Genomic DNA, 18,505 nt, shown 5'->3' on the forward strand with positions numbered 1-18,505 from the left:
TTTACAACATGCATACGTACCAGTTGATATTAAACCACCCCGTATGGTGCATATTACTGTATGTTAACTTACTATGCATAGAGTACTTACTGACAAAATTATTTTTTGTACATTCCAGAACCCCCTGAATGATGTAGGCTATGGGCCACATAAGACTTTGTCCATCCAGGGTTACATAGCACGACAACTTTAAACTAAAAGTAAGGAATTAATTAACATACATTAACTAAGTTTTATACATGTTATATGTGATATTAAACCACTGTATGGTGCATATTACTGGTATGTAACTTACTATGCATAGAGTACTTACTGACATATTAATTATTTTTGTACATTCCAGAACCCCCTGAATGATGTAGGCTATGGGCCACATAAGACTTTGTGCATCCAGGGTTACGTTGAACGACACAAATTTCAAACTAAAAGTAAGGAATTAATTCACATACATAACTTTTTACTCTTGATATAACTCAAAGTAAGGAATTATAAACTAAAAGTAAGGAATTAATTAACATACATTAACTCTTTTACTCTTGATATCTATAATTTACATATTGCATTCAGGACTTTGTGTAGTATTTTGTACTAACTGTGTTATACTTTTACCTTCCAGAGCTACCAGACTGGGATTTTAGTGTACTCCAGGATCTACCAAAGGATTAGTGTACTACTATATACAGTGTAATAGTGTTTAGTGTATAATCTAACCTAAGGATTAAGTGTAGTACTACATATTAGTGTACGTACGTACATTAAAGTCAACTAAGGACTTGGTAATAGTACTTCAAGATTGTGTTTTATAGTGTCACAAGAGTTTAATAAAGAATTATACCTTCAAGAACCATCCTTTGACATTGAAATAACCACACTACACATCATGCAATACTTGCATGTCACACAGGTAAGGTCTCTCTAACTTTTTCTTAGTTTAAGGCATATTTCCAAGTGTCGTTCCGGCTTACGGACGATTTTCGGCTTACGACGCCTCAAGAACGGAACCCCCGTCGTAACCCGGGGACTGCCTGTATATATATATCCTCAAAAAACTCATAAATTTCTGTTATGCAATGATACTTGACTGGATCGAACTGATTACTGGTTGTCAGTGGAAATATGAATTTGGGTGATATCACTCCCTTATGATACGCCCACTTACGCAAATTCAGTCTTAAATTTCACGGTTGGGATGATTCGAAGATTTGAGGTAATAGGTTGAAGTGGAAAAGGTGGAGTTAGTATTGTGGGTAGAGGTAGAGGTAGAGGTAGAGGGGCGAAGGGGTGGTTGGGGTCTGTCTTCTCCCTACTTAACCAGATGGTGATTTTACGGGTGTTCTGGTTGCTTGCGACCGACTTTCTTATTTTTTATATAGCGAGTCTGTTTCCCAGATGCAAGGACAGGTCCTGGTGTCGGTGAAGGTTCTATCTTTGCCTAAATAACAGACAGTGGCCCTGCATTGTGAGCCTTACAATGCCCGAAACTAGGCCTAGTCACCTGAAGGTAGCAGCAGAGGTTAGAGCCTTTCTCGAAGATGGTGTTTTATGCTCGGTCCTAGAAGCTAGAATCAGAACTACCAACCACCCCCAACTTCTCCATTGAATCTAGGTGCATTCATGGTTGATTATGTTTAATGTCGCGGAGATTTTCCCTTCACATTCTATTGATACTTGCATGGTTTTATGCATCTTCGCTAAAATAATTGATAATACACTATAATATTAAATATTTGTTTCCACATTGCTCGAAATATACATTGGTAATGTTGGTAATCCCGTGTTGAACGAAAATTTCAAATAGTTTCGTTTCTATAGTTTGAAGTAATTGTTATACTTTAAAATAATTACTATTACCCAAATTTTTTCTTATGATTGTTATAAATATCATAGATTTGATATTTGTGCATCATATGTTAGCTTTATTTTGCTTGATAGAGCTTTCACTATAGAAAAAAAAAAAATTTTCAGCTATGAGTTGTAGTTGCCAGTTAGTGAATTTCGAACGAAATTCTCTGAAATTTGTCGCTTCAGTTTTGGAACTTACTGTACAACAAAACTGTCCAGAGACATTTGTTTCTGGCATTTCTTTAAGATTTGCCTAAAGTTAAACATGACACTGTCATTAAACATGTTGGAGACACGGATTACAACTTCTTTGTTGGGATGACATTTTCCACAACATTTTTCACATCATTCCACTTAATCCCTGATGTAGGCACATTATGTATGCCCATTCTTTGTCTTAATTTTTCAAACCAGCCTCTGCTGGCCTTAAATTCACTAACAGCAGTGCTTGTTGTAAGCACTTTCTCACTGAGATTGGCAACCAACTTCCTCTAACACTTTGCTAAGAATTTTCTTAAATTCTATAGTTTCTCACCTTTTTTACAGAAGGGCTAGCACTTGGAATATTCTGTGGCCCCATGACAGCTTATTTAATAGTTGCACTCAAATAAAAAAGCACAAAAATAACAAGCACAAAAGGCAGAATGGGTCACGAAAGAAGACGGGATGCTTTGCTTTGGTGCTCCGTACGGGGCCTGGTCAAATGCTGGGCCGCGAATGGAGTGTTTCCAAGTGTGTAAAAACCAAGGAAACGTACGATAACAGAGACAAAACTTCATAGAAAAAGTCTAAAAAAAACAAAATGTACAAAAAGAGAGATGTATTAAAACTGAGGTTTGACTGTAGTAATGAATTCTTACACAAGCCACAAGTTTGGCAAATCTGATTGAATGTATGATGATTCACACTTGCCCTACTGTAAACACTCAGTATGTTTAGAAAAAACAACCATCACACTTTAAGCCCAAAACTTTATGCAAAAATGCAATTATCTACCTTTTTTCCCATATGCACAAATACACCGTGAAAAAAAACCGTAACCCCTTCCTTGTCTCTCTCGTAAATGACATTTCAGTAGGTAGGTAGCCCACCAACTGTAAACTGGGATTTTAAAAACCAACAGAAAACCAGATCTTTAGGATGACCACAGAAACCAGGTTGCAGTCAATAGTTCAACTGGCAGACACCTAACTTTGTACTAACACAAAATGTAAAAAGGACCAGCAAAGAGGTATGAAAGAATTCTATTCAAACATAATTTCTGCTATGGTTGCCTCCAGCAGGGCTACCTTTACGTTTCATCCAGGTAATCGTAATATACCTGGCTGGAATGACTTGGTTGAAGGTCTGTATACACATTCATGAGAAATGTTTTTATTGTGGAGGCAAAGTGGTAGCCTGAGGGAAGGACACTTTGCATTGCTAATGAGACAGGTGAGATCACACTTCAAACTTGCTCTTGAGCACTGCAGATTAAATGAAAAGCAACTAAGAGCCATTGCAATGTCTAGAAATTTAGAGCCGGGTGATTATCCTTGTCTTGGGAAAGACATCCAATCCCTAAATCCCAAAACTAAAAAGAGAGTAGGTGAAACAGTCGGCGACGAGGCTGTCACAAGTATGTGGGGCGATCACTTCAGCAATATTCTGAAATGCATAAACAATCAAGACCCTGAAGGGATGCAGATAACTCCTTACTAATAACATTCAATTAATTATTTATTTTATTTTTCATTAAAAATTTAGTACAGTACCCTTAAAGATACATAGTACATACACTTCTAACACTTCAAGCCAAAACAGAGAGTGTTACCAATATGACATATGTATCTTGTGGAGAGAGAGAGAGAGAGAAGATGAGAGAGAGAAAGAGAGAGAGAGAGAGAGAGAGAGAGAGAGAATTATATGAACATTAGTCAGCTACTCAACATCTCGCTGCCCCCACCCCCCGTCACATTACTTGACATATTTGACAACTCAGGACCTCAGCTTAGTATCTGGATATAAAAAGAAAGATGTGGGGTAAAATGGATTTTCCCTCATTCTTACATCATTTTTTTTATTTATAAACTAAAATCTTACTAATATTTTCTTTAATGAATTGATATTATTGCTTTTTACATTAATATTATTCGAAAATTAGTAAATACTAATTTAATTATCATACACAAAACATACTTCTCTGAGAGAGAGAGAGAGAGAGGAGTAGAAGAGGGGAAGGGGGAGAGGGAAAAAAAAGGAGAGGAGAGAAGAGAGAGAGAGAGAGAGAGAGAAAATTATTCTTATTAATTACATATAATTTAATTTTATTAAACTTACTAATACAGTATTAATCAATATCAATACTTGAAAATTAGTAAATTATTTTTGTATCATAAAAATGTATTTAGTCATGAAAATATCATCAAAATACATTAATTAGTGAATATCCATTGTCGGAAAAACCCGCAAATATGCGAATTTCCAACAAATAATTGGTAGATATGGCCAAAAGAAAAATCAGCGAATATGCGAGTTCGCGAATCTTGAGAACATGAATACGGGGATTGACTGCAATAACATTTGTGATAAAATTAAATTTGAATTCGATATTCATTATCATTTCGGTAGTTAGTAACTTCTCTGAACAATGCAGTCGTACAAACGATAATTGTTGTTTGAGATTGGCGACAAAGTGTAAACATAATAAAACCATTTTTACCTTATATATTATCGGTATACAGTATCTTCATAATAAAAAGGATATTCAAGGAATAATTCCTTGGGGAAAGCATTTTAAAAAATACAAAAGTACATTTTACAGTATGCATTGATTACTTTATTTTGCTGTGATTACATTAATATTACAGTATGGTACTGTAATCATTACAGCAAATAATTTTTTTACCATAAATGTATACTATTCATTCACTTGATATTAACAAAAATACGTGTAAAGATCGCTGTGATGTCACCAAACCTAGTCTCGTTCGTATGTACATACTATTACACACAATGTAATAGTAGTTATACAGTTCTACAAACAACTACAGTGGTACCTCGACATACGAAAGGCTCAACTTACGAAAAACTCGAGATACGAAAGCAAATATGAAAAATTTTACAGCTCTACATACGAAAATTGATAAAGTTACGAAAGGTTGTTGCTGAAAAGTCCCGAGATTAGCGCGGACCGCCGAGAACAATTTTAAAACTCCCGCGCCGCCAACTGAGTAAACTCACCACCATCCTCCCGCTCTCCCATTGGTTCCTGATGCTAGTCACCCCATAAGATCCTGCTCTCCTATTGGTCAGCATCTACCCCTTGTGCTTTAAGTATTCTATTGGTAAAAGGATGCTGTAAATTGAAAAACTTATTCATGCAATACATTGAATAAAAAAAAAAACATTAGGTAAAGATAGAATAAAGAATATAAATGAATGGTTATTATACTGTTTGGTAGTTTCAGTAGTTGAAGAGAGATAATGAAAATTTATGGCTTACTGTGTACTAGGAAAAGTGATTGCTTGGCGATCGTTCGATTCTCGTAAGTGCTGGATGTAAACAGAAGTTTGGAAGCTTTTTTTTTGTTTGTTTATTATAGTTAATGGTTACTTTATATGTTTCATTATAGCTGTCAGTAACTCGGCATCTCCATTAGGTAAAGATAGAATAAAGAATAGAAATGAATGGTTATTATACTGTTAGGTAGTTTCATTAGTTGAAGAGAGATACTAATGAAAATTTATGGCTTACTGCGTCCTAGGAAAAGTGATTGCTTGGCGTTCGTTCGGTACTCGTAAGAGCTGAATGTAAACAATCGATTGGAAGGTTTTTTGTTTGTTTGTTTGTGTATTATAGTTAATGATTAATTAATAATTATTTGAAATGAGTACATACTGATTATTTATACATTTTATTAGCATATTCGAAGCTTTTAGCTTCTTAGGTTTAGATGTCAGAATCATAGAATCATAGACTAGGCTACAGTAGCAACCGCTAACATAGGTTAGGCTTATTGCTATGGGACATATGCTAAAGTCCTAATATATGCAGTAAAAATGGGGTTGAACATTACATGCAGTTGAATATTACTCAAGTATGTACAGTATTTTGCCTTTTTGGAGTCATATTTCTTCCGTCGGATCGGCGTCGTAACCCTAGAACATGTGTTGTAGGCCTGGAAATATAATTTACTGGGGAGTTTTTGGAGGGCTTGGAACGGATTAGCCATTTTACATGTAAAATGTGGTCCAAGATACGAAAACCTCATGATACGAAGGGCGCCTCGGAACGGATTAATTTCGTATCTCGAGGTACTACTGTCCCCACTTATTTTATATACATATGCTCATCATAAAACAGCCATTAACCAAAACTCAGTGATTTATGGTGCCATAATGGGGCTTATGGCATGCCAAAAGAACCCTTATGGCACCGATAACCAGAACTCGTCCCATTATGGGGCTAGACCAGCCCCATAAAACCAGATCGCCGATAATAGAGTCCACCAATAACCAGGGACTGCCTGTATTACTGTAAACAGCAAAATATCAATAAAATGTTAACTTAAAATCCCACAAAATCAAATCTGCTTACAATATCTCTCTCTCTCTCAGTATACATGTCACTTATTGAAATAAAACATTTAAAAGACTTATTTCACTTACAAGATAAACTACAATACATACTGATCAACTATTATCGTAATATATGCAGTCAAACTTCAGTTTTCATACGGCTCTCTTTTTGTACGTTTTGGTTTTCATAGGGTTTTTTCAACACAATTTTGTCTCGGTTATTGTACGTTTCCTCGGTTTTCGTACACTCAGAAACACTCCATCTAGGGCCCAGCGTGTGACCCAGCCCCATATAAAGCGCCCAAACAAAGCATCCTGTCTTCTCTTGTGACCCACTTTGGCTTTGTTTCTTGCTGAACAAGCATCTCCGCACTCATAGTCCGCATCACTGCACCTGTTGTTTTGTTTTGTGCTAATTTTGCCGTAAAAACTCATTGCAAAGTAGCCATCATGGGGCCAAAGAAAGCAGCAAGTGCCACCCCTTAAGAATAAAAGACCAGGAATAGAATTGAATTTAAGAAAGAACTTGTAATGAAGTATGAAAGTGGTGTATGTGTAGCTGATATCACTAGGATGTGCAGCAAGTCAGTGTTGACAATCAGCTCTATCATAGCTAAGTAACGATGAAATCAAGCACTGATGTTTGCAAAACTGGGGCCACGTCATTATCGAAACAGAGATCGCGAGTAACTGGTGGAAGATTTAGAGAGGCTGTTGTTGGTGTGGATCAACTAAAAGCACTTAGTGGGGGATAGTGTGTCTGAAAAATCATTTGTGAGAAAGCTAGGATGTTGCATGCCGATTTAAGTAAGAAAATGCAAACAACTAGTGATGCTCTTTGTGACTTCAAGGCCAGGCTGGTTTGATAAATTCAGAAAGCGTATGGGCATCCATAGTTTCATACGGCATGGGGAGGCTGCAAGCTCAGTTGAACATGCCACGAAAGGGTTAGTAGATGAATTCAGAGAGTATCTTGAGGCTGAAGGATTCCTCCCACAACAGGCCTTCAATTGTGATGAGACAGATCTGTTTTGGTATAAAAAAAAATGCCAAAACAGACCTACATCACTCAGCAGGAAAGTTCATTGCCAGGGCACAAGCCTATGAAGGATAGGCTAACACTCTTGGTCTGTGGGAATTTCAAAGTGAAACCCTACTTCACAGACACGCGAATAAAAACGCAACATTTTTTAATCATAAATATACCCTGCAAAAGTGTTAGTTGAATTTTTCTTTATGTAATTTATAAGTTTTCAAGCTTTTATATGTAAATTGAATCTTGTACTGAGATGAGAGAATTTTTATGAAGGATAGGCTAACACTCTTGGTCTGTGGGAATGCCAGTGGAGATTTCAAAGTGAAACCTTATTTCACAGCCACACGAATGCAAACGCAACATTTTTTAATCATAAATATACCCCGCAAAAGTGTTAATTGAATTTTTCTTTAGGTAATTTATAAGCTTTCAAGCTTTTATATGTAAATTGAATCTTTTACTGAGATGAGAGAATTTTTATGGTACTTGTAGTATGTACTATGTTTGTTAATAGCATTTTCAAGAAATAACCTTTCCATTTCCATTTCTCTAACTATATCTCTCTTACTGAGATGAGAGAACTTTTATGGTATATCTACTACAAGTTCATTATTATTTTCAAATAATAATATACAGCTAGTTGTCGACTTTTGACCGCAATTTGTTATGTAATTTGGCCTATGTTAATTTTACCGTAAGAGAATATAATTTTTTTCTAGCCTAGCCTACACTAGGGTAATCAGTACCATCTTTACATATAAGGTAGCCTAGCCTACCCTACACTATACTTTACACATATATGGCATAGTAATTATTAATTTCAGCTAATTCTCTATGTTCAATGCACACTGGCTTATGATAATTCAGTACAAAGAGAAACTGAATAACATTAACAAGTTAGCTTTGCATATATGAAGATGATACCATGGAACATATATAGTATACCTACAAATAGTGTAGCCTAGCCTACAGTTTACCACATATACGATATAATTTAGTAATCTATTAACCCTTAAACGCCTCTTGGACGTATTATACGTCAGCAAATTTCTTTCTTCTCGCAAAAAACAACGTCAGCAACACATCTCGGAAATTCTTTCGTCGCTTTGTCGTAATTTTTGCACTGTTTTATATTAGCTGTTACATAGAGTTTTATATATGAAAATATGCGCAATTTCATGTAGAATACAACAATAAACAACCCATGGTTGTAGCTTTTATCAGTTTTGAAATATTTTCATATAAATCACAATAAGTGCCAAAATTTCAACCTTCGGTCAACTTTGACTCGCCGAAATGGTCGAAAAACGCAATTGTAAGCTAAAACTCTTACATTCCAGTAATATCCAATCATTTACCTTCATTTTACAACAGCATGGAAGTCTTAGCACAATATTTTGATTTATGGTAAACTTTTGAAAAAAAAACTTTTTCCTGACGTCTGCGAGCAGTAACTGCCGAAAATCTCAGAAATCCTTTCACCACTTTGTTGTAATTTTTGCACTGTTTTATATTAGCCATTAATAAAGCTTTATATGTGAAAATGTGCTGTGCACAATTTCATGTAGAATACAACAAAAAATAACTCATGGTTGTAGCTTTTATCAGTTTTGAAATATTTTCATAAAAATCACCATGTGCTAAAATTTCAACCTTCGGTCAAATTTGACTCGACCGAAATGGTATAAAAACGCAATTGCAAGCTAAAACTCTTATACTCTAGTAATATTTAATCATTTACCTTCATTTTGCAAAAAACATGGAAGTCTCTAGCACAATATTTCGATTTAAGGTGAATTTTTGAAAAACACTTTTTCCTTATGCCAACGCGCGGTAACTGCCGAAAATCTCAGAAATTCTTTCGTCAGTTTGTCGTAATGTTTGCACCATTTTATATTAGCCTTACATATTTTGGATATATGAAAATGTGTGCAAGTTTCATGTAGAATGCAACAAAAAATAACTCGGTTGTAGCTTTTATCAGTTTTGAAATATTTTCATATAAATCACGATAAATAGAAAAAAGTCGACGTTCAGTCAACTTTAACTCGACCGAAATGGTAAAAAACTGCAATTGAAAGCTAAAAACACTTACAGTCTAGTAATATTCAATCAATTACCTTCATTTTGCAACAAACAGGAAGTCTCTAGCACAATATTTTGATTTATGGTGAATTTTTGAACAAAACTTTTTTTTTTTTACGTTCGTACGTTACGAATTCATGCATCCTTTTGCGATAAAATTTTCTCTGTGTTGCTTTGATTATTTTAACATTTTTTATATACCAAAATCATTGCAATTTAGTGTACAATACAACGAAAAAAAAATTAACTCATTAGCTTTAACCGTTTTGCTCACAGCACGATTTGTATACAATTATATATGAAATTTTTCCCCCGTTATATATTCCAATATTTAAATATAATGATATTTTAATAGTCAGTAGCAGCATGAAAAGTGAGCTGCGTGTGTGGAGAGGCAGTAGCTGGGAAAAAACTTTGTTGCCCAGTCATTTTAGTTGTGGGTGGTTGCAAGTCGATCAGTCGTGACTTGCATAGGTCGGAAAGTCAACAAACTATCTGTAACTGTAATGACAAAATAATGCATAAAGAATTCTTTCCCTCATCTTTCGTTTTAACTCTACCAGAAGCTCAAAGTCTGGGGCTGTCAAATATGTTAAGTAATGGGACAGGAGGGAGAGGGCTGCTGATCAGTGATCAATAATTTAACTCTCTCTCTCTTCTCTCTCTCTCTCTCTCTCTCTCTCTCTCTCTCTCTCTCTCTCTCTCTATTCTCTCTCTCTCTCTCTCTCTATCTCTCTCTCTCTCTCTCCATATGAATGTAATCTTCACATTCTCCTATGTATATTTTTACCAACCATTTATTTTTCTTAAGGGTAATGTATTAAGCTAACTTTTAAATGAAATTACAGTAACTTTAATTTCATTTAAAAGTTAGCTTAATACTATGGTAAAGGCAATGCTCTCTCTCTCTCTCTCTCTCTCTCTCTCTCTCTCTCTCTCTCTCTCTCTCTCTCTCTCTCTCTCTCTCTCTCATAGTTAACTTAGTGGTAGATAATTTCTATCTATTTTTCCCTTTACCTTCTAAAACTGTAAATGCACTATTCTAAAACAGACACATAACTAAGAGTTGTATTAGTCCACATAAAACGGACCATTTGCTCATGAAAAGGAATTTCAGAACTAAGAAAAAGACAATAAAGAATTCTTAAAAATGGTTGAGAAGACTTTTAAAAATAGATTGTTGGTTGGAAGGGGGAAAGAAGAGAGAAATGCTCTACTATCTAATCTTCAGACACACCTATATTTTTACCAAACCATTTACATATTTCTTTTTTTAAGACTAATGTATTGAGCTAACTTTTAAATAAATTACAGTAGCTAACTTTTAAATAAATTACAGTAACTTTAATTTCATTTAATAGCTAGTTTAATATCTAAGGGAACATGATTAAGGGCACTATTCAAGAAGTATGCATTTATTAGCATTTTTAGAGACTGTGCCAAACTTATATGATAATTCCCTTTGTGCGTGATGGTCTGGAACCTAACCTTGTGTAAGTTTGGGGTATTACTGTACAGCAGAGACGATCTTTGAGTAGAGGTTACACCTTCTTAAGTGTCCCCATTGTATAAAGCCAGCCAACTCATGGGATCTATCCCTAATACCCTTGTCAATACAAGATAGAACCCCTAACCAGTCCGCAAAGAAGTTCTCAAATAAGAGAGAGCATATTCTACTGTTATGAGCCATGGCGCCAACTGACCAGTCTAAAAAGTTTATGACTAAAAAACTTTGAAGATACTCTTCAAGAGATGTGCCAATTCAGAGTCCAAAAACAAAATCTTATTGAAGGAAAAAGCTGAAAGTCTGGCTGAATCAACCAAACCAGAAAAGTCCCCTTGCGAAGAGGCACAGATCTCCAAGGAAAGGGGCTTCCCCAATAGCATAGGACAAATATCTCCATCTTGATATCCTAGAGGGAGGAAAACTAAAAGTGGTTCTGCCTTGTTCCCTCTTTCCCGCAAGCCATGCTTCTACTTAGTTGATGACAAAAGGACCATTTTCAGCAGGTTAGAGGAAGACAAAGATGGCATATCCATAATAAGATTATGAAATGTGACCAAAAGGAACCTCATCAAAGAAGCATTAGCACTTGAAGGAGCTTCTTGGTCTTCTATTTCTTCATCTTTAGATGACACTGGAGATAGAACCATATTCACCGGCTGATGCATCATGGGAGCCTTATTTAGCAGAGACAAATTACTGTCTAGTTTCAAATAAATGGGATCCACTTCAGAGACATCAGAGGAAATTAAAGGAGCTGACGACGCCTATGGGTGAAAATTGGCGTTTGTCTAGCTCCAAGCAAGTGGGCGCTACTGGTCACTTGTTGACTGCTGAGGTTTCAGGGGTCAACAAGGAGCTTGGCTCCATCTGAAAGTGTAAGCGCTACTAGATGCTAAAGGACTGCAGAAGGAGGCATTGATGCTTGGCGAGGAGCATACGAACAACGATGAGCCTTGGGCACTGGGGAAGTATCTGCTTCTGAGAGGCAATCAGAAGGAAAATGCTATGGACTGTCCCAGTGACTGAAAGACAGGTGCTCTGGCTCTCTAAACCTCTGTAGCGCCCATTTTCAAGGGACGACACTTACTCTAAGCGCCACTGAAAGATGTGGAGAGGAATCCTCTGAACTCAACAAACTATGCACATCCTCAGAGAGACTTTTCCAGTGGTTTTGTTGCAACCTGGGATGCATCAACAGGTTGAACTGAGGTGGCGACCTCCCTTGGGCTACCAGTTTGACTCCTACCAGGTTTTGGGGAGTACATGTATGCTAATGACCTTTGCCTAGGAGAGTCAATGGGACGAACAGCTACCTCCTTTACTGTGACTGCACTATCACTTTTAGCTTTGTCCATAAGGACTTTCACTGACGAACCAAGCTGCTCCATCGTCTGCACTAATAAAGCAAGCTTTTCTTCATGGATGGCAATGGGGTTGGGATCGGAAGTGTGGAAGCCTGAAGCTGGAGATGGTGAAACAGCAAGAGAACTGGGCGGGAATGGGGGCTAGAGAAATGATAGGAAACATTCGAATCTGATTTTAATTCAGAAGATCCCTGACTAGTTAATGATTTAGATTCTGCCCAAGCCAAAGCCTTTCTTTTCCTGTCTCTAGCTAACTTTCTCAAGTGAGACTAATTATTTCCATGTTCTTTCATCTTAGTCAATACACTTCGAACATCTCAAGTCAACAAAACATACTTGTCTGTGGCAATCCGTACACAAAGTATGAGAATCATTAGATTCTTTGGTTAAACATCTATTACAACCTTTAGCACAATATTAAAGTTAGACAACCTTGAGTCCAACATCGTCACAGTCAGTCAAGTCGGTAACAAAAAGTCATAGTTATTATGAGTTCCCTAAAAAACAAGAACCTAACACTATCTGAATAACCCCAAATTGGCCAACAAATGAAATTACTCCACCAATTGTAATGAACAAACAATCAGAAAAGTCAAGAATTTCAGAATTAACCGCAGCCGACAACCAGTGTATAGCCATCACCTGGCAGAAACAAGCTGAGCTCTTTGCTATGTTGTTCCTCTCTTTCACCAAAAGTTGGGGGAGGGAATGTTATCTAGCCCAAAACAAACAGAAAAATTAGCGTGACCCACAAATTTTGTAATTTTAAGTGCTGGGTGAGTGAAACTCTTAGCTATATGTTACTGGGTAAGTTACATGATTAAAGTTACCACCTTCCAGATCCTGAAATTTCTTAAAACCTCGTGGATCTGATGACATCAAATGATCCTGACGGTGTTTCTTTAAATAGGGAAGCGTCTGGGACTACTTTTAGTACACACAAACAGTTCATCACATAATGGGTTTGTGCAAAAAATAATTTCTTGAAAAAAGACAATCACATGGACTAAGGCCAAAAATGCCATTAACTTGTGAGAAAGCTTCCACTAAACAGAGAGACCATCTGAAATAAAGAAAAAGAACAAAAAGAACTAAATATAGGCTAGCAATCTCATCCTAAAGTGAGCAGTAATAAGTCACAATGTTACCATTTTCTCTTAACAAGATTTGTTTGACAAAGTCTGCACTCCTTTATTACCACTACCTTACTCTAAATCAGCTCCAACTAAAAACAAATAAGCTAAGTAAGCAAAAAAAAAAAAAAAAAAAAAGACAAGATGATCTCCCTTCAAGCACACTTAAAACAAGATGGTCTACCTTTATACCAAGTTTGAATACATTAAAATCTGAAGAATTTCATTCATACCCATGCACACTGGTTTACTTACAAACCGAGCTTGACAGGAATATCTTCAAGTGTGTAACACGACTGTGTTGCACAGTAAGCATGAAATAAAATGATGGACAATTTCCTTCATGCATATCTATCTATGCTTAATAACCTGCCATTGTATCAAACTTGAAACACTTCAACTGTGTAATTGTTACAGTGCCAAGGTAAGCATGTCAGACGGATGAATAGATACTCAAGACAGATGGGGGAAAAACAGTCACCCTAATCTTTATGGTAGACCACAGACTTTAGTCATGAAAGGTTTAAAAAAAACCAGACACATCAAATATTAAATGAATTATGACTGAAAGCCTATGGGATTTGTTGTATACAGATGATCTGGTGATTAACTGCAAAGGTTAAGGGGTGGCAGGAATTTCTGGAAAAGAATTATGGCTGAAAACTGATTTGCTGTGTTCAGATGATCTGGTGATTAGTTGCAACAGGTAAAGCAAGTTACCGGAGCCTCTAAAATAGTGAGGTATGATGGTAATATTGGATAAAACTGAGGGCTACAGTGTTCAGCAAGTAGAAAGGGGATAAGTTATTTGCAGAGATAGAAGAGGCCTAAATTTAAAAACAGATTTAGCATTTCAAATACTTAAGATCTGTTTTAAACCAGCAGGCAGGGTGTGAATCTGAAGTTGAAAGCACAATAAAAGCAGCTTTGAGGACACGGAAGGAGGTGGGTGGCAAGGGTATTTTGGGACAAAGAATGTCAAATAAATTTAAAATAAAGACCTTGTGTACCAAAATCAGCCCACTGATGATGATCACAAATAGGTGCTGTCTAAATAGGAAGGAGAAACAGTACCAGAAGCAAAAAGTAATGAAGATGCTGAGGTGGATTTTGAGTATCTCACTATGTGAGAGGCTGGAAAACAAAGAAATTAGTAGGTGTGGCTGGGTTGTAAAGATTACTGATAAGGTAAGAGTCAAGACTGAAATGGTATGGACATGTGGTAAACATGAATCAAGAGGAAGGCATGAAGCGGGCTTGGGTGGTACATGTTGAGAGTGGAAGGTAAAGAGGAAGTTGAAGGATTAGATGGCATGATAAAGTGAAGGTGGTTTTGAGAATGGTTTAGGGGATGAAGATGCTTTTGACAAGAGTTGGAAAACACACATCAAGGCATTTTACGCTAACTAGAAGCAAGGCAATTCGCTCCAAATTGAGTTAAATACGGAGAAATTAACTCTTATTTGGCATCAACTGATTTCCAAACCAAAACATTGACCACTTTGTTAGTACTTAATGATACAATATGAGATTACATACAATATTAATTGATACAATAATGTTTTAACTTTTTAAAGATTCACAGAAAAGATGCATATTCATTATGTTTTTATTTCAAAATATATGTAGCCGTCAGCAGCCTGACATCTCTCAATTAGGTATGCAGATGTCAGTCAGAATCTGATTCCCATTTCGTGTCCAATTTCTTTTTCTACGGATATATCATGTCAGAATGCATATGACCTCCAAAATTGGCTTATATTAATAAATTACTAAATTATATCGTATATATCGTACATATAGTAGTATACAGTATACTGTAGGCTAGGCTACTGTATTCGTATACAGGCAGTCCCCGGGTTAAGACGGAGGTTCCGTTCTTGAGACACGTTGTAGGCTGAAAATCATCGTAAGCCGGAACTTCATTAAAAGTCCTAAGAAAACCTTACTTTTAATGCTTTGGGTGTACTGAAAACTAAGTAAACTGCATTCTTATTACATTTTTCATCAAAAAAACCTTCAAAAATTGATTATTTTGCATTTTTGGTGTTATATTTCTTGTGCCAGATGAGCGTTGTAGGCGTCGTAACCCTGGAAATAATTTCTGATGAATATAATTGAAAAGCGCCTTAACCTCAGAACGTCATAACCCGAACCCGTTATAACCTGGGGGCTGCCTGTATATATGATTTATGTACCCTGATAACATCATCATCATATACGCGAGGCTAACTTGTTAAATGTTATTCAATTTCTGTTTGTACTGAATTATTATAAGCCAATGTGCATTGAACTTAGAGAATTAGTTGAAATTAATAATTACTATGCCATATATGCATAAAGTTAGCTGTATAGTGTAGGCTAGGCTACCCTATATGTAAAGATGGTACTGATTACCCTAGTGTATGCTAGGCTACTATAATATTCTTACGGTAAATTAGCATGGGCCAACTTACGTCCAAATCAATCTACAACCGGTTGGTTGTAACCAATTGCAGTTGTAAGTCGACAACTACCTGTAACCTTCCTTTAATCTGATGCCTACTGAGCACCACTCACTAAACGCCTTCCCAGCGGCAGTCAGTCGAAACATGTTTTTAATTGCTATACTGTATAACATACTGTACATGCACATAAAATGACAATAGCAGCTAACGGCAGTGTGTGCAGCAGGGAGGAGGGAGGGAGGAAGGGAGGGAGAGAGTTGGATGGTACCGTATTTCATACATGTTTCTCGATAATTTCATGCTTCATCTCCATCATCAAGCCTTTTTTCTTCTGACTAACTTTCTTAGGACCCATCACTTATTACAAAGAATGTTCACAAACACAGTGAAAATCATGTAAATAACGCAAACACAACACGGGAGATGCTTGGGAGATGTGTACAAAAGTCGACAACCACATGAACTGAACGAGTTAAGCAGGCTTAGAACGCTCCCAAACGCTGGGCCATCTAGCGTTAGCATCTGTAAGCGTGCTTGTATCTCAATATTTTCCTTGTATCTAAATGCAAAATTTTGCTCGAAGGCTGGCTTGTATCTCAGAATGCTCGTATGTCGAGGTATTACTGTAACAAATAACGTGCCCTGCTAATTGATTTGAGTGGCCTGTGATCCAGTCTAAATAACTCGATTGGCCGGTGATCCAGTCTAAATGACCCGAGTGGCCTGTGATCCAGTCTAAATGACTCAAGTGGCCTGTGCTCCAGTCTGCCAAGTGAGCTGGAGACTATTGGCTAAGATGTGAAACGCTCAGAATTGCGTAACGCCAGGGAAATACCTCCATACACCGAGGCCATGTAAGCCTTCTCTCCCAAAGCCCCCGTAGCTAAACATTAACATTATTCTCTCCTTACTACTTTAAACCTCCACACTTTCAGTCTTTACAAAAGGGAAGTGATGAGTGTCCCAAGCAAGGTAAAAAAAAAAAAAAAAAAACAAAAAAAAAGAAAAAAAAAAAAAAAAAAATGACTGGCCTAAAAGAATGTCTTAACATTCATTAAATTATTAAGGTCACTATATTCATTGGCAGCTTGTGACTATAATAGCCTATGGCTGGTAAACAAAATCCCGAAAGCAAGGCATAATCTAAGGGAATGATGCAACCTTCACAAATTACTTTTAAAAGTTTTTTTTTTTAATTTTTTTTTTACATTGCATGGAACCAGTGGTTATTCAACAATGGGACCAACAGCTTTATGTGACTTCAGAACCACGTCGAGAGTGATCTTTTATCACCAGAAATACACATCTCTCACACCTCAATAGAAATGCCCGAGAATCAAACTCGCGGCCATTGAGGTGGTGCGCGCCAACACCATATCAACCACTCCACTGAGGTGCTATACCTTTAAAGGTAATTATTAACCAGCAACTTGCACATAGCCTAATCCCGGTAAGTAAATAATAAATGCGAAGGTTCTAAGATACAAGAATGGAACAACATTCGGGAATTATTTTACGGTGATTTTTTTACCAGTGTCATGCTATTGACCAATGGCGGGTAAACAAAATCTAAACATAAAAGCTTGGCCTAAAGGAATAATGTAAAATCATGATTACTTAAGGCAATTACTAACCAATGACTTGCGCATAGCATAAGCCCAGTAAGTAAAACATATATCCCAAAGTATTAGACCTAATTGAATGGAGTTACATTCAAGAACTATTCTCGGAGAATACAAACAGAATGAACTGCTTTGTTAAGTTGATTCTCGTATTGCCGTTGGGGGATGGCACTGTATATATACACTTAATAATCAAAGCACTACCCATGAAATTTGAATTAGGCTGTCATGCCTTGGAAATACTATAGCTATATAATTGCTGGGTAAGTCTCATATACAAAATTCCATTTTACAAGCAGACAAACATGACAATTCTGAAGGGAGCTTAATCTAAAAACAACTATAATACAACTGTTTTCTAACTAACAAATACATTATATATTAGTAAACACTAATTTTATTTGATTATGCTATTTGAGCCATGAGGCCAAGCTCTGGAATCTGTCACTGAGCTTAATTTATCTAGAATTTGCTTAAGGAATTAAAGAGCTTTAGGAATTCTCTTTACCAAAGAAAAAATTCCAAAAATAGATAAACAAATGTTTCAATCTTTGTTTCAGTAACAGTCTTGGGAACTCACAAGGTTTATTATTTCATCTTATCTAAAGCATAATACAATTATGATAAGCAATAACACTTACCTGATATGCTCGAATGATACCCTGAACAGCCAGGTGATCATCAATTGTTTTTTGACTCAGAGCAGCAGCTGGTGGTCCAGCACTTATAGGAGCTAGGGCTGATAATGGTACATGATGGGGAGTAGGTTCTGCTAGGGTAGGTGGTGAAGTGTATGCTTGTCCAGGCTGTGCACCTCTTGTAGCATTTCGGAAAAAGGTGTCCCAAGACTGTGGGGGAAAAATTTTTTAATTTAAATCTTACATACAATATACGAGTACCAAAACTAAT

The 18,505-nt window shown here is 36.5% G+C and overlaps 1 protein-coding gene across 1 annotated transcript in view; it reads right to left on the reverse strand.

Annotated features, from left to right (window-relative positions):
* The window catches only part of LOC135219682 (2-oxoglutarate dehydrogenase-like, mitochondrial), a 446,325-nt gene that overhangs the window by 299,028 nt on the left and 128,792 nt on the right, over nt 1-18,505 (reverse strand). Inside the window, 1 exon segment of the mRNA XM_064256630.1 lies at nt 18,238-18,444. Within this exon segment, the coding sequence (XP_064112700.1) occupies nt 18,238-18,444 (207 nt within the window).

The sequence above is a fragment of the Macrobrachium nipponense genome, chromosome 1, assembly GCF_015104395.2.
Source record: "Macrobrachium nipponense isolate FS-2020 chromosome 1, ASM1510439v2, whole genome shotgun sequence".
Classification (NCBI taxonomy): domain Eukaryota; kingdom Metazoa; phylum Arthropoda; class Malacostraca; order Decapoda; family Palaemonidae; genus Macrobrachium; species Macrobrachium nipponense.